At 42.6% G+C, this 16314-nt stretch overlaps 3 protein-coding genes across 5 annotated transcripts in view; 2 read left to right on the top strand and 1 right to left on the bottom strand.

The window, feature by feature from the left end:
* Positions 1-6032, bottom strand: part of BRCC3 (BRCA1/BRCA2-containing complex subunit 3) — a 55905-nt gene extending 49873 nt beyond the window's left edge. For both annotated transcript variants that reach the window (XM_032330174.1, XM_032330175.1), the window contains exons 1-3: positions 5819-6032; positions 5166-5182; positions 4336-4390 (exon numbers count right to left, since the gene is read on the bottom strand). In XM_032330174.1, coding sequence (XP_032186065.1) covers positions 4336-4390; positions 5166-5182; positions 5819-5941 — 195 coding nt within the window. In that variant the 5' untranslated portion in view covers positions 5942-6032. The remainder of the gene's footprint in view (positions 1-4335; positions 4391-5165; positions 5183-5818) is intronic.
* A 548-nt stretch (positions 6033-6580) lies between these two features.
* On the top strand, positions 6581-15872 carry CMC4 (C-X9-C motif containing 4). Of its 2 annotated transcripts, none has more exons than XM_032330233.1 (3): positions 6581-6689; positions 13320-13387; positions 15516-15872. In XM_032330233.1, the coding sequence occupies exons 2-3, from the start codon at positions 13330-13332 to the stop codon at positions 15662-15664; spliced, it is 207 nt and encodes a 68-aa protein (XP_032186124.1). In that variant the 5' UTR covers positions 6581-6689; positions 13320-13329; the 3' UTR covers positions 15665-15872. The 2 variants fall into 2 exon arrangements, with proteins under 2 accessions (XP_032186124.1, XP_032186123.1); XM_032330232.1 differs by lacking the exon at positions 6581-6689 and adding an exon at positions 12313-12393.
* On the top strand, positions 6601-12033 carry MTCP1 (mature T cell proliferation 1). Its single transcript, XM_032330231.1, has 5 exons — positions 6601-6689; positions 11265-11416; positions 11537-11707; positions 11789-11840; positions 11931-12033. Exons 2-4 carry the CDS (start codon positions 11312-11314, stop codon positions 11834-11836), a joined length of 324 nt encoding a protein of 107 aa, XP_032186122.1. The 5' UTR covers positions 6601-6689; positions 11265-11311; the 3' UTR covers positions 11837-11840; positions 11931-12033.
* Positions 15873-16314: the final 442 nt, after the last annotated feature.

Below are 16314 nucleotides of genomic sequence, written 5' to 3'. Positions count from 1 at the left end.
TATCAGGAAATAGTTATCAGGAAAATGAACAAATCAGGAATGCATATTGAAGGAAAGTGAAAAAAAAATGTTGCAACCGGGAGGCTCCCAGTGAGATAATAATAATAATAATAATAATAATAATAATAATAATAATGATGCATATCTGACTGACTCAAAAGCCAAGAAAAAGAGAAAAAGCAAACAAGCGGGTCTAATACAAAGCAACAAGATAAAGCCATAACCCACATATATCAACAATTACATTAAATATAATTGGAGTGTGATCAGACTAGATTTTTTAAAAACTAAATGCTGCTAATAAGAAACACACACTTTAAATATCAGTATACAAAAAGACCAAAAATAAAAGGATGGCAAAGATAAGCCATGATAACATCTACTAAAAAGATAAGATCACTGAATTCATGAAGTTTAGTATCTATTTGACCAGTACAAATCAATACAGAATTCCAGATGAGGGCATGGACTCCTGAAAAATAAAATTACATCATTAAGACTGGCAATGTATTTTAGTAGGAGTTGATGCCCAGGGTGACTTTTTTCTCTCTCTGTTGTAAGATAAGATTTCAGTGCCTAGAGGAAGGAGGAAAAGAAGTTGAGGATAGGATGGCAAGACCAGCCCAGACACAGATAAAAAACAAAATAAGACAAGTATAAATAAAGGCCACAAAGGACTCACAGATGTCCCTGAAAGCCACAGGTAGTTGACGGGCTTGAGGCTTAGGGTTAGGGTTAAGGTTAGGGTTAGGAATGACCCTAACCCTAACTCTGTTACAGTCCTAGTCACATAAAATATTCCAGTTTAGCTAGACTGGCCCCACGCCTTTTCACTCTTGGAACTCAAGTACTAAAACCCAGTTGCTATTGCTCCTCTGTCTTGGTACAGAACAAGGGCTAGCAAAGTCTGGCCTGCCCAGCCTCCCTTGGGCAAAATCTGGCCACGTTGGTTCATTTATGTATTGTAGCTAAGTAACTGCAACAAAGTATGTATTTACCATCACGCCCTTTATAGGAACTTGAGGCCCCTGGCATGCCTCTCCATGGCTCACAGGCAGGTAAACACTAATCTCCTGGGCGCCTGGGTGGCTCAGTGGGTTAAGCCGCTGCCTTTGACTCCAGTCATGATCTCGGGGTCCTGGGATCGAGTCCCGCATCGGGCTCTCTGCTCAGCAGGGAGCCTGCTTCCCTCTCTCTCTTCTCTGCCTGCCTCTCTGCCTACTTGTGATCTCTGTCTGTCAAATAAATAAATAAAATCTTTAAAAAAAATGTTAACACTAATTTCCTATTTTAGGGAATGTATGTTCATTCGTACAACATAAGTTTATTGACTATATACTTGTACGTAAGGCACTGCATGAAGGCCTAAGTACAGAAAGATGAACAGGATACAGTAGTCATGTCCAGGAAGAGAGATAGGTGAACAGCTCGAGGACAGCACACACGCACTCAAGGAGCAGTCGGAGCACAGAGAACCCTTTCTAACCTAGCCTACGGGTCAGGGCATATTCCTTAAAGGAGACAGGTGGCAGCTACAAGGGATAAGGAGTTAACCAAGCAGAGGAGAGGGAAGCAGTCCAAGCATAAAACCCAGCAGATACAACGAATGGAACAGTACAACATAACCTGGAAAATGCTGTAATTTACCATGGTTAGAAGTTGGAGATAAACAGTAATGATATCAAGAAGGCCATGAATGCTTAACTAATGGAGCTTCATCCTAAAGGTAATGGGAAATGCACCGATTTTAAGCACACTTATGTCACACTTATGTTCTCAAAAGATCATACCCTAAGTAACCAGAAGAGAGGACTAGAGGCAAGAGACTGGAGGCAAGAAGACTGGGGAGAGGATAGCAAGTTAGAAAACAGAAGTGACAAGGACCTCCAATAAGGTGGCCGCAGTCGGGATGAGGTGCTGGAAATAAAACGGAAGCAATCTACAGCTGTGAATGGCTTTGAGCGGTGCCCAAACACGGCTGCGAGTTAGAATCGCCTGAGGAAGTTCTCAAACTCCTGCCACTGAGGTCTCACCCCAGACCAACGGAGTTGGCATCAGGATTTCGTAAGCTTACTGGGTAATTCCAAGGCACCCCCAGGCTTGGGAACTACTGTGGTGGAGGAATGTTGGAGTGGGTTCAGGCAAGAGAGAAGGTTCAGTTTTGAGCATGTTAGTTTAAGATGCCTCTGTCTAGCTAAACTTGAAAGAGGCAGTAGAGTATGACGTTCTAGAGCTTGGGATAATTGATATTACCATTATCTACTGGATATTAACAAAATACTTATTGGCTACCTGCCATGTGTCAGGCACCTGGAAAAGTGCTTTCCATTTATTAACTTGGTAAATATTTACAACAACGGCCAAATTATGGAAAGAGCCCACATGTCCATAGACTAATGAATGGCTAAGGAAAAGGAGGTATATGGTGTGTGTGTGTGTGTGTGTGTGTGTGTGTGTGTGTGTGTAGGAATATTAGTCAGCCATAAAAAGGATGAAATCTTGCCATCTGCAACTGTGCGGACAGAGCTAGAGTGGATTGTGCTAAGTGAAATAAGTCTATCAGAGAAAGACAAATACCATACGATTCCATTCATACGTGGAATTTAAGAAACAAAACACGAACATAGGGGAAAAAACAAAGAGGGGCACACCATAAAACAGACTCTTAACTATAGCGAACAAACTAGGGGTTGACAGAGGGAGGTGGGCTGGGCATTAAGGGTACTGGGCATTAAGGAGGGCACTTGTGATAAGCACTGGGTGTTGTATGTAAGTGATGAATCACTAAATTTGACTCATAAAACCAATATTACACTACATGTTAACTGGAATTTCAATTAAAACTTGAAATTAAAAATAACTATCTAAATAAAAATAACTCCCCAGTGGACAGGTTGGTTCTATTACTGTGTCTAGTTCACAAATGAGTGTTTTCGTATATTACCCAAATTCAACTCTCCCAACAATTCTATGAGGTTAGTCACTGTCATTATCCCTGTTTTACAAACAAAGAAATCAAAGCTTACAGATGTTAAGTAACATGCCCAAAGTCCCACAGTGAGTATCAGAGGAAAGATTTAAAGCGAGATTGAACTTCAGTGTTGTAGCTAAAGCCATAGGGAAGGTAATGTTGCCCAGAAGACATTCTGGGAAGGCAAGGAGGCCAAGCCAAAAACTTGGAGAATACCAATATTTAATGCGGAGGATGAAGAGACCATAATGGATGGGAGGGAGAGAAGAGGAATAGGGAGATACAACAAAACAAACAGAAAACCCCCAACAGTTCAGCGTTCCAAGGAGAAAGATTTAAGATTAGCACCAAGAAATAATCCACTGATACAGCTATGGGGAGGTGGCTGGAGAGACGGAACTGGAAACCAGAACTTGGTATGCGTGACTACTGAAGGTAAAGAAATTATAATGACTGTAGCCTATTCTTTTAAGAGGTCTGACTATTCAAAGGATTCTAGTAACTACAGGGATTGAAAAGTTATTTTTCTTTCCTTTGTAAAATGAGAGTAGTTTAAGCACATCTGTATCCTAAGGGGGAAAAATGTCAAAAGGTTGAAGACTCAGAAGAGAGGATATTTGATGAACAAGTTTTTTGAAGAGCCTGTAGCTCTGGATAGGAAGTAAACTTTTTTCCTTGATATGGGAAGAAAGGAGGCAAAGTGGTTAACATGGAGAAGTTTGGATATAGGGGTAAAAACTAGATGGAGTTGTTTGGCCTGATAGTTTTTATCACGCCCATCATCTGCCTAGCAGAGAAGAGGCCATAATTTATCTTTACTGTATTTTACAAAAGCAGTGGCCTGCAACACATTGGAAACACAACGAACCAAAAAGTGAAGGTTGAAAAGCATTCTACTAGACCATGAAGGCTAGAGCATGCCAGAAAAGGCGAGGCAGGATTGTAGACAGGAAAAAAGTCAAGATAAACTAAGAAGTATGAGTTATGCATAGTTTGCTTACAGCAAAAGGTTGCCAAAACAGGAATTGGGACTTGAGATAAGGAGGTAACAGTGATGTGAAGGAATTCACAGATCTCAAGGAAGCAAAGCCAGCAAAAGTTCAAGGAAGCAGGGAGAAGGGCCAGAGATCAGGCAGAGAACGGCAAGGAGTGATTCCTCATCTGAATTTGCTGCAAACAGAAAAATTAGGTTCCAGTCCCAGTGAGTACACTCTTCATCTGGTTTTACTGGAGAGAACATCCTACCCAACCATAAGTGCGGGCCTGCGCAGATCGGATTAATCCTGGGCTGAGATCATCAGATTCAGGAAAGAAATCCCTCCCCAACTGCAAGTTTGTATCATGCAAAATTCTAGCATACATACCTTTTCAGCAACTGTGCGTATTTCAGTTCCAGTATACGTAAATTTGGAGTCACTCCTTTTGGGGATAAATTAGGGGGAAAAAAGGGAACTGAATTTTGGAATATAAAAAGATATTAAAGCAAAGTAACAAGATTTGCAGTGAAACCTTAGCAGAAACAAAGGAAGAGTGGGTAAGTACATAATCTGTTCAGTGGCACAGTGAAATTCCTAGAATACCTGGTATTAAGGAGGTGGGCTTGTGAAATACACACTTTGCTATGCTTTGAAATTTAAATAAACATCACCTAAAGCTTTTGCCTCCTGAAGCACTCAAGTTTCTGGCCATATGAGATCATTCTAGAGCCCACCAGAGGGAAGGAGAAAGCCACTGACAGTTTAGATGAAGCAAGGAAGTCAATAGGGGCAAATGTCTCTTAATTATGTTAATTATCTGCTGCAATGAAAATTACCTGTATTTCGTTGTCATTTCAGGGGAGACAGAACATAAAACATATCAAGCCACAAAATGGAATGTAACAGCAGTATACAAGTCATACAAAATTCTATGTGTACGAGCTTTCATAGGTTCACTCATGATCTTGGTCTCACTACCAATATTTTTTCCAGAAGATCATACATATATCAAACTGAAAATTCTCCAAGTAGGAAGTAAGGTGGAAACCAACCTTCAGAGTTGGGGTGGAATTCAAAGTGTGTCAGTGAGGGAGCTCCGGACTCATAATGGTAACTTAAAATAGAAGTTGTATACGATACTGCGAAGCTTGTCATCAAGCTTACTGTTAACAGTAAGATATAGATCAAAAGATATGAGTAAAGAAATATATTCTTACCTTGTGTCATCATTCAACTAGAGTGGGAAAAAGCAGAAAACATTATTGATCACATTACGCCCGTCTGATGTACACGGATGGAGATTCTATGAAACGTGGGTCATGTGTTCCTGTATACCAGCACGAAAGGCTGGAGAATTCTTACTTCGGATTATAGTCAACCAAGGTATGTCTTCTCATCGTCTTTCGCCTCTCTGCAACACTTAACCCCGTGGAAACCTTTGCGTCTTTGGAACCCTCTTCTCTGTCTGGTTTTCTGAGACCTTTAGAAGGCGTCCCAGAAAGAAGACTGGAGTCGAGGCCAGGGACCCTAACCGTGGTTGGCTGCTTCCTGATACACTCCCGTCATTATACTACAGTGTCTTTGCGGCCTGACTCGCGGTTTTGGTCAATGGGGTAATCACTCCATCTGGAGAAACTCCAAGGCCCACCCAGAGGATTATGCAGATCGCTGTGGCGTTGCAGGATACTCAACGCGGGTTCAGGGAAAGAAGGCACGGGGCCTGCACTACCTGATCATCCCAAGTCTCGGTCCAAGGGTGTCGGTCAGAGGTTCCCGTAGCCTCCGCAGCCCTGGGCGCTGCCAACACCCAACCCGGGGACACGCTGCGTCTGCTCAGCAGGGTTCCGGTCAGGCTAAGTGACCTACTCACCTCCCCTATACACAGCCCCATCACCTCCTCCTTCTCGGTGCTCAGAGCGTGGTTGAGGCAAACTAGGAAAGCATCCGACTCGAGATGAACCGCTTGCACCGCTTGTACCACCTGCACCGCCATCTTGGTTCGACTCTGCTCACGTCCGCCTCGGGCCCAATCCGGGCCTGGCCAACCCGGTGCTTCGGCGCGCGGGTTCCGCGGGGGCGGGGCTTGGGGAGCGCGGGCGGGGCGGGGCGGGGCGGGGCGGGGCTCGAGGCGGGCGCGCGGGGGCGGGGCGGGGCCGGCCCGGCGGCACCTGGGAGACGCCCGCGCCGGTTGGGGCAGGCGTGGCCGTAGGGCGCAGGGCGGTAACCGGCCGCGGTCGGGGCGTCAGGCCCGGTGGCGGGGAGGGCAGGGAGGCGGCGCTCGCGGTTCGCGGGCCGTCGTGCTCTGAGAGCGGCGCCCGAGCGGCGGGGCCGGCGCCTCTGGAGCGCCCGCGCCCATTTTGCCCGCCCGCTGAGGAGAGCCGTACGCGGCCTACACGCTCCGGGGACAGCCCTTTGAGGCGGCCTCGCTGCGCGCGCCGGCCTCCTGAGCAAGAGGCACGCTCCTGTGAAATTCGGTCCTAAGACAGTTCAGGTCTTATTTTATTTCGCTCGGTTTCCAAGTTACGGCCCCTGAATTTTGTACAACTCTCCCTGGACCGCTTCCGGTCGCCGGCCCTCGCCTCCTAACTTCGGTTCGGGTGACCTCGGCCCGGGATGCCCCTCGGCTCGCCCCGGGCTCACGTCCCGATCGCGGCTTGAGTGGCCCAGGGCGGGGGAACCTGGAAGTTTTAGCCTCGCTGCTCCTGAGGCGGATTAATTAGCCCGAGAAACATTATATTCATGTGAGTAACCTCTTCCAGAAACAGTGCTATACTGTATCTGAAAAAGTATCACTCTTAAGCTTGGCTGCTGCTGTGTTCTACATAGGCTCGTAGGGCTCCTACGCGTTCGGTGCAGGGCACGGGAATGGGGGCCTCGAGTTGTATTAAAGGTCTGGGATGTCTCGCGGTCGATATCCACAATGTCAATTTCCTCAGCTCCCCTTGTCTCGATATCAGACGTGGTGAAATTCCACGGAAAATAGGTTTTCTTTTCAGGAATGTCAAACGTGCCACGGGTAAAAGTACAGCTCTTTCAACTCCCAAGATTAGGGATTACACGTGGGTTGTAGGAGCCGTGCTAAATCACAGTGTTTATGTCTGGTTGATCTGGTTTTCCCTTCCGTGCGCAGTGTTGAAACCAGGCAGGCATGGCAGTACTGGAAAGGGAACATTCCCAACGTACTCCTTGAAGAGGTGTTGATGCTTTGCTCTTTTCTCCCAACTCAGTTCCAACCCCAATCCCCCCACAGACAGGGTCCGCACCCACTGAAATTATCTCTGACAGGTACACCGGCAACCCCCATTTTTACCTAACGCAAAAGAATCACACGGCAGCTCTTTCCATGATTCATCTTGGTAATGATGAACATTGGGCAAAACTTAAAGTGTGCAATTACATTGGACCCATCGAAATTTTCTCTTAAGTCTCGGTTTTACACCATGTAATAGTTATGTTTATGACACATATATTAGTTACTGTTTGTGACTTGTATGCCCTGCCTTAATGGGACAACAACGGCTCTTCTCATTATTATCTTTAGCAGTGGAATACTTTGACTTTATAAAGTGCCTTTAGGCACCTTCAACAACAAAAACACCTTGTCTTTCTTGCTGGTGTTCGTCAATCTCAAATAGCATACCAACATTCTCTAACTTTTATAATGCTCATGGCTATATTTTACAGTTCTAAATGTTTAAGTAGAGTACAGAAAAAGACTATTACAGCATACTTATTTTTTTGCTACCTTTCCATGTCACCTACCCAAATGGGAATCAGACTGTACAATTCCTAGCTATGTTCTGACTTCATGCAAGTCACCTAACTTCTCTGTGCCTTACTTACTACCCTCATCTGTAAGTGGCCATAATAACAGTATCCATAAAACATAAAATAAGTAAGTGCTGACCATTATAATCAATACGTTGTTTATTGCTCATTTTACACCTCAGAAAACAAGTGTAGAGACGTTAACATGTCCCAATTCCCAATGCAAGTAGCAAATCAGGGCATGTGTTCTTAGTAACTTCACCCATTGTGATTAAATCAGTTGATTAATTCACTTCAAAGAAAATAACTATGTTCAACCGGTTAGTGTTTACAAATTGTTCAAACACCTGGAAATTGAAGTAAATTATACTTTTCATAAGGGTTAGTAAATTATACTTTCTATGTTGTTTATCATCCATTTAATTTAACATGAAATTTATTAAATTTTTCCTCCAAATGAAATTATGAAATTATTTCCTTACTAGGAAATAGTGTGTCTAGGCCAGTGTGGTCTCTGGCCATGACATCAAGGTGACCCCCATGGGGACTATCTGCTTTAGTGCCTTAATGGATGATAAAGCCATAAAAGCACTTTTTGAATCCATTTGAATTTGCAGATGGTAGTATTCCTTTGAGTTGAGTGGAGGAGGTCTATATTAGGTATTTATATTGCATATTGTACCTGAGTTTATCTTGAGGATTTTAGAAATTCATCTTAGTTCAAGATGTTCTGAATTTTGTGAACAAGTTTCATGTGCAGAAGAATGTTCTCTAGTCAAATGAATTTGCGAAATGTTAAAATAAGGTTTCTTTGCTGTGTGACTTGCCAGAGTTTTTACCACACTTATGAGCCTTGTGACTATAAGATTCCCAAATGTATCTGACCAAGGAAAAAGTTAGGGGCAAGTGTTCCAAGAAGGACATTTTAGGGAAATGGTTTCCAATTTATACAACCTGTGATTGTATGATCCTTCATCTTAATCTTAGGCCTTCAGCCTTTGGCTTGTGCTCATGCAGCAGCTTCGCCTTGAGTGGTGACACACATAAGTGCAGGGTCACGAGTGGCAGTTTGTTCCTTGGCTCATCCTACAGATGCCCAGCATGTTGGCCTTTAGGTCCCAGCAGCACATCACACGGCCTTTCTTCTGAGAATATTTTGTAGTGACTCATAGGCCTCTTTGTTGTAATTCATAGTAACTCAGACTATCATCTCCAATTTATCTGCCCTCTACATCACTGGAATCATTTCGTTTTGATGTCAGTGCAACCAGTAAAATTTTGCTTTTCATTCAAAACAAGCTTAAATGTCGATATATTAGTTGTTGACTATCTGTGAAGGAGAGATGGTAGTGAAACTCTTAATACTTGGTTTCTATTTTTTTTTAATGGCCATACTTATTTCTTTTGTACTCAAAATATATATATATTTTTGTTTGTATCTCTCCTTTCCACAGCCCTGGGGAAAAGGAGAGGCAGAACAATTGTATCTGCTAAATGGAAAAAAAATGACTTTGACAGAATATATGGTTGTATAATATACCTAAAGAATCTGTCTCCACCCACGTATACGTGGTCTCTATCTGTTTCCCCTCTCTGCTCCGCGTACATATCCACTCACTCGTGCACAGGAACACTGACTAGTATGGACACTTCAGGTGCCCAGTACTACTATACCATTCCTTTTATGGAAGACCTTATAATACTGTATTTGAGGGGAGACAAGGCTTGTGAAATAAGCAGAGCAAATGTGCAAAGGCAATTTATAATTAGAGGCCAAAATATGAGCTTGAGCTGAGACATAAACGCTGCAGTAGTCCTAGGAGACACAAAGTTTTCCTAGAGAAGGCAGGCACCTGCATCTGCCATAATAGTACTGAGATAGGCAGAATGGCTTGTGGAGGCATGTTAGGCAAGTAGAAAGCTCAAGCAAGGATTTGGAGCTAGAAATGAGCCTACTATTCAGGGGAAAGTTTGTCTCAAATATAGTGGCAGTGGTGCTTGCTGAAATTGGTGACAGATAGGATGCAGCAACCGAAGAAGAGGATGAAGTCCAAGATAACTTGCAAGTTTTGAGTCTTGCGAGATCAGGAACCCTAGAGAAAACTGGGATTTGGTGAAGGAGAAGGGGTTCTTTAGGTGAGTTTGTGATGAGAGAGCCCAGTAAGATGGGTTAGAGAGCCTTACCATGGGCTCAGAGCCAATTCCATTCAGGATACAATGGGTGAAGCAACTATGATGCTCTGAAATCAGACCATTTAGTACATCTCTAAAACACATCTTCCTCTACTACTAGGGAAGGAGAACTAACAGTGATAAGAAAGAAAAAAAAACAAAAACAAAAAACCTTCTGTCCTTGAAAAGAGGGCTTGGTTTGGCTCAATTAGTTCTTTCAGGCTTTTTCCTTGGCTGTATCATACCGTGTTCTGGCATCTCATTTGCTCTTGGCAATCTCAGTAATGGTTCAGCAACCTTCGGAGATGTGCCGCAGTTCCTCTCCTGCCTAAAGGCCACCTAGTGAGAATAGGAGGCGTTTCTTCAGTGGGGCAGATCCCCCAATGCCGTATCTGCTCTGTCAGAGGAAGAAATACAGTGAAACCATGCCATGATGCTAGGAGCCAGGTACAAACTATTCATTCCTGCAAAATGCAGGTCAAGTAATCGCAAGGCCCTGAAATGAGATCCAGAGCTAGGCAGAAAACCCTTATGGGGTTAGAGCTGAGTCTGCGTTATGGAAAGAGTTTGCCCAGGAGATCTGCTTCCTTTACACCTCTCGAATGGTGGAGGCCTTTTCTGGCCTTCTGACTTGTGAAATCAGAATTAAAATGCACACCTCTGTGGAGAAACGGGTTCCAGTGACATCCTGAAGCATTATTAAAATGAAACAAGGACCTAGATGGATAACCATCATTTGCTCTCCGCTCCCAATCACCATGATCCCCAAAGTCTTTTGCAGCTTCAGAATCCCATGAAGCTACCTTAAATATTTTCCTTAACATGAAAACCCCCTTCTGGAAATGCCCAACTGCTATCAGTAACCTTTCTAAGTAAGCTGATAAATAGGTTGTTTGTCCTTAAAACAAACTTTGAATTTTAATTTAGAAAGTGATGCACATAATTCAGCCTTCACAATCCTTTAAAATGGAATTGCTTGAAAGGGGCTTTTACCTGGGGAATATGGCACACGCATCCATCGCTGCCCAAGTAAGTGCCTGTGCACACTCCATCGCTAACTGCATTCAGTTTGTGAATGCAGAGACTGTGACAGCACTGCCCAGCTCCCTGAGGTGCTAGTCCTACATCTCCACAGAGCTCCCCACTGAGCTCGGGAGCTGAGTGCTTCACAGGCAAGAGTTAGCGCGACCTGAGGCTCTGCGGAGTGGCACTTGAGTGTCTTGATGAGGTGGCCTCGGCTCCGTGCAGGCTGTGCAAGTAGACATGTCAGAGTTTTTGTTCTGGTTGGTGGTTGCTAGTTCCAGGTCACCTTGCTCACTGGTGAGTTCATTCAAACCCGAAAAGTCACACCTGTGTCCTGTGCGCGGGTGCTGCAGGCTTAGGTGGAGAAAAGCAGGGCTAGAATTGGAACCCAAAGCCCAGAATGGCAGGAGAGGATGTGGGGGCTCCACCCGATCACCTCTGGGTTCACCAAGAGGGCATCTACCGCGACGAATACCAGCGCACGTGGGTGGCCGTCGTGGAAGAGGTAAGTGTTTACATTTTGCTTATTTTTTTAAATTGATTTTGCTTTTAAGCAACTTGGTTTCTAACCAGTCTCAAAATTCTGAAATCTTTGCTTTTATTTTTGATCATTTTTTTCCATTAGGAGACGAGTTCCCTAAGGGCACGAGTCCAGCAAGTTCAGGTTCCCTTAGGTGACGCAGCTAGACCAAGTCACCTTCTTACCTCCCAGCTACCTCTCATGTGGCAACTCTACCCTGAGGAGCGCTACATGGATAACAACTCTCGCTTGTGGCAGATCCAGCATCATTTAATGGTACCCATGTTGCTTAATCATCTTCCATTGTACTGGGGGCTCTTACAACAGAGAACTCTATAAACTTTCTTTTTCTGACAGGTCAGGGGAGTACAGGAGCTGTTGCTTAAGCTTTTGCCTGATGATTAACCTGGTATGTATTTCTATTTCTCCCCTGTTCTCCCTTTTTCTTTTTCACTCTGTTTGTTTGGTTGTGATTTTAATGATCTACTTTGTTTTCCAGGTGCTGGGATTCTAGGAAGATATGCTCCTCTGTTCTATTCAGTATATGGCAATCACTTCATCCACCACTGCAGTGCACCCACCTGTGGGCCTGGGGGGAGGGACTGGGTTGAAAAACTGCTCAAGAACACAGAAGCTTAGGAAGGGTCATGAAGAACACCACAAGTGGAACTGCAGAGAGGGGGTCACACAGTCAGAAAGCAAGTCAAAAAAGCACTTAGTCAGGACATGTAACTTGAAATTGACTCCTTTGGAAATTGCCATAGAACCATTAATGGACATCATCAGCTGGAACTGGGATCTGATGAGTCCCACAAAAGTCAGCACCTGCTACAGAACAGATGCCCCGATCACCAAGGACTTGGTACTGGTTTAGAGAGAAGAGAGCAGCTCCTAGCAGCATCAACATCTATGTGTCGCTTATTTGCCCTGCGCAATTCACCTGCCTTTCCTTCTCCCATCCTGTAAATATCCCAGGTTTTGCTCCAGTGTTTCCCCTCCCAGTACTGACCTAACTTGGATCTCACGGAGAACTTAGGGGGCTCTGAAAAAAGAGGAGGTTATTTGAATTAATGAAATGGGCTACAAAGGCTCTGGGCCTTTTTCCTTTCTGAAATTGTGCCTTCAAATTTTTAGAGGTTGCTAATCAAAATCGTGGGCACTTAAATTCATTCTCTGGCTACAGATAAATAAGTTGGTTTCTATAAGAGCTCTAAAAATTATTTTAGCTGCTTAACTAGCACCTTTCTCAGGAAGTAATAATAGCACCAAATATTACTGATTCCTAGGAAACCATTTACTACCTGATAAAGAATTTTCTGAGTTAAAGTAGTCATAACTGTTTATGTACATTAAAAGTAAGGTTTTATTTTTTTAAAAAATCTTGTATTGAATCCTTACTGCCTCCCTTCCCGGCTAGACTATTCTGTGCACTTAAACCTTCCACTAATGCTTTGAGGTACATAGAGATGGCCCCCGTTTTACATAATAATAATTATAAGGAAATAATATGGAAAAAAAATAATAAGGAAAAAGGCTCAAGGAGTTTAATCATTTACCAAGGGTGGTTCTGCGAATGATATATCTGAGCAGTGGGCAAGCCTATTGGTCTGTGGCATCGGCTCCTTTAGCCTGCAATTGGTTTATGATATTCAAGATGAGGTGATTGAATTCAAGGTTTTATTTTCATGTAAAGCTATTTATGTCTTCAAAACTGAATGAAATGGATATTATAAAAAATACAGTTGATTCATCCTATGAATGGGAAGAGTATTTTTTAGTGCAATTGTTTTCTAGCATACCTGGTTGTCTCAGAAGAAAATCCCATCTAGAGGGGCTTTCAAGTCTTTATGGATAAAAGACAAAATAAAAATCGTTTCTCTTATTTTAGTTTTCTGGATATGCCGCAGAAGGATCCGTGCCAGAAACAAGCCTGTGAAATACAGAAATGTTTACAAGGTAGTATGTTAAATGCTTTTTTATATTTTTCCACTTTATCTGTGAACCAACTACAAGAGACCAGCTTTTCTTTTTATCAGCAAATGATATGAGCTCCTCTCAAAAGTAGTATTTCTGTAATTATCCTGAAGATTTTTCTCATTGTTTCAACAAAGATGCAGAAAATACAAAGTGATATGATCCAAGCTTCATGTTTGCGATCCTGGTTATACGTTAGAATCTTTAAACTACATTAGACTAAAATCTTTAAAATACATTAGAACTTTTAAAAAAAGCTCTTGCCGAGAACAATTGAATCAGACTTCCTGAAAACGGGTTCTGGGCAGGAATCAGTCTAAAAAGCTAACCAGGTTATTTTAATGTACAGCCAGAGTTAAAAATTACTAAGCTGAGTGAGCAAAGTTCTTTCTTAAAAAGATTAGTTTTAAATGGGTTGGTTATACTTCACTGTGGCTGAAAACCCACTTTTTAAAAGCGATCAGATTAGAAATGGGGGTTGAAAATGCAATTGGAGTTCAGGCTGCCAAGTCAGCAACTAAGTCTTTAAAAAAAGCAAACTTCAACTAAAGCATATTTGATGTGATTTGTCCACTTGATTTTACCCCTAATTTGGTTCTAAATTGGCCAATAAGTTTGACCAAGTGCTAGAGGATTTTTTTTAATCAGTGAATGATTATTGGCAGAAGAACAGATGGAAAAGCTATAGAGCTTTCTGAACTTCAACACTGATGTTTTTATTAACTTTTCCCATTAGTAAAGTAATAGAGAAGGGTCTGAAGGAAAAATGTTAAGAACTTACCCAAAGATTCACTACTAAAGAAAACCCTTGTTTGTATACTTCCTTTGCCTTTTAACTTTCATTCTTAGACTTTTCATTTTATGATGTGAGCAGTATTTCATAAAATCTTAATCTACAATGCTGATGTATAATGATAGTAATGCTACTTTATTCATCCTTTTCTTTCCTCCAAATTTAAGAAAAAGGAAAATGTTTTTCACAGCTTCTTCTCCCAAATAAATTCTTACCTTATTTGAATTAGCAACATATGGATATATGTATATATATCAGGACTGAGTTAGCATTAAGCACAGCCATAGTGTTTTAAACATATTAAGTCATTTAGTCCTTTCATCCATGAGGTGGATGCTGCTATGACCTCCGTTTTATAGATGGATAAATTGACACAGAAGTCAGATAACTTGTCTAGTAAGGGGTGCAGTGTGGGTTTGAACCCTTTTGGTTCAACTCCAAACTTGGACTCAGCCACTCTGCTATATTCTTTCTAGTCAGAATTAGTGTTTGTTTGTTTCTTAAAATCTGGAACTAACTCCCATGCACCCCATGTTAGCACTGGGGGACTTGGATCAACTGCAGCTGACCTAGAACCTTTAGGTCAAGTTCTCCCTGACTTAAGGTCTGTGTATAGTAGGAGCTCTACATATATTTTCTGTAGAGGGCCAAATAGGAAATATTTTAGGCCTTGGAGGCCCGAAGGTCTTTGTTGTAGAGAGTGTAGGTGGGAATGTGGGTGTGTATTTGCAACCCTTGTAAAATGTAACCATTCTTAGCTCACAGCTGTAAAAAAGCTCCCTATCCAGAGACTGCACTTTCCCCCTCTCTGTTGCACAGACTTGGTAGGGACATCCCACAGCCACCACTGTCCTAGAAAAGGGTATGTAAGTTATTAACCTGAAAGAAAAGGAAATTTATATGTAAAAATACCTTTCAACCACTTTTATTTTTTTTCTTTTTAAAGATTTTATTTATTCAACAGAGAGAGATCACAAGTAGGCAGAGAGGCAGGCGGAGAGAGAGAGGAGGAAGCAGGCTCCCCACCAAGGAGAGAGGCCGATGCGGGGCTCGATCCCAGGACCCTGGGACCATGACCTGAGCCGAAGGCAGAGGCTTTAACCCTCTGAGCCACCCAGGTGCCCCTCAACCACTTTTAAATCATGCTTTTTTCCCCCTAATTGTCCTGTTGACTGGTCTGTACATCAGAAAGAATTACCTCTTTCTTCCAGGTCTGTAGATAAAATGAAGTGAAAAGGAGTGGGAAGCACTGATCTAAACTTCCCTGCATCTGAGTTCTATGAGATCATGACTAGGGTCTGCCTATCTGTTTTGCAGCCAACAACTACATGGAATCTAAGTGTCAGGCTGTCATCCAAGAACTGCGTAAGTGTTGCGCTCGATATCCTAAGGGAAGATCTCTCGTCTGTTCGGGATTTGAAAGAGAGGAGGAAGAAAAGCTGACACTGAAGCCGACATCAAAGTGAAGTTCTGCTGAAAAGTTAAATGCTGCACCATGTATCCACCAAGCAAGTTTGTCTCCCTCTTTCTTTGGGCCAGGTAGCAGCACATATCAAATAAAAAAGTCAACTATAAAAGTTAATGAATATGCCATCTATGCAGAACAGATAGAAATATATTAAATATGTAGAATGTAATAAAACTGAGCTGCTAAAATAAACCTGTTAAGTGAAAAATTTTGGTTTGGTACTTGCGATATTGTGACTTATAAGAAATATATATTTGGTCTTTTTGTCCTTTCCTGGTACACAGCTCCTAAAACCCTTGGAATTTCCTAAGTGATAATAGTGATAAAGGTGTCTTGTCACATTATTGAGGTGACTTTTGCATAGTAACCTATGCATGAGGACTGGTTGCCAGGGGAACCAACCCTGTGAGTAGAGGGTTGGAACTTTCAATCCCACACTCCCCTTACCTCTGGGAAGGGGAGAGGGACTGGAGGTTAAATCAGTCACCAATGGCCAATGATTTAATCAGTCATGACTGAAATGGAGCCATACAGAAACTCCTGTATGTGGGACCTTGACCTTTATACCTCTTCATCTAGCTGTTTATCTGTATCCTTTATAATAAGCTGGCAAATGTTGAAGTAAATGTTTTTGAGTTCTGTAGTTAA

This window comes from Mustela erminea, chromosome X (genome assembly GCF_009829155.1).
Source record: "Mustela erminea isolate mMusErm1 chromosome X, mMusErm1.Pri, whole genome shotgun sequence".
NCBI classification, from domain to species: domain Eukaryota; kingdom Metazoa; phylum Chordata; class Mammalia; order Carnivora; family Mustelidae; genus Mustela; species Mustela erminea.
This window is presented reverse-complemented; position numbering and strand designations above follow the sequence as displayed.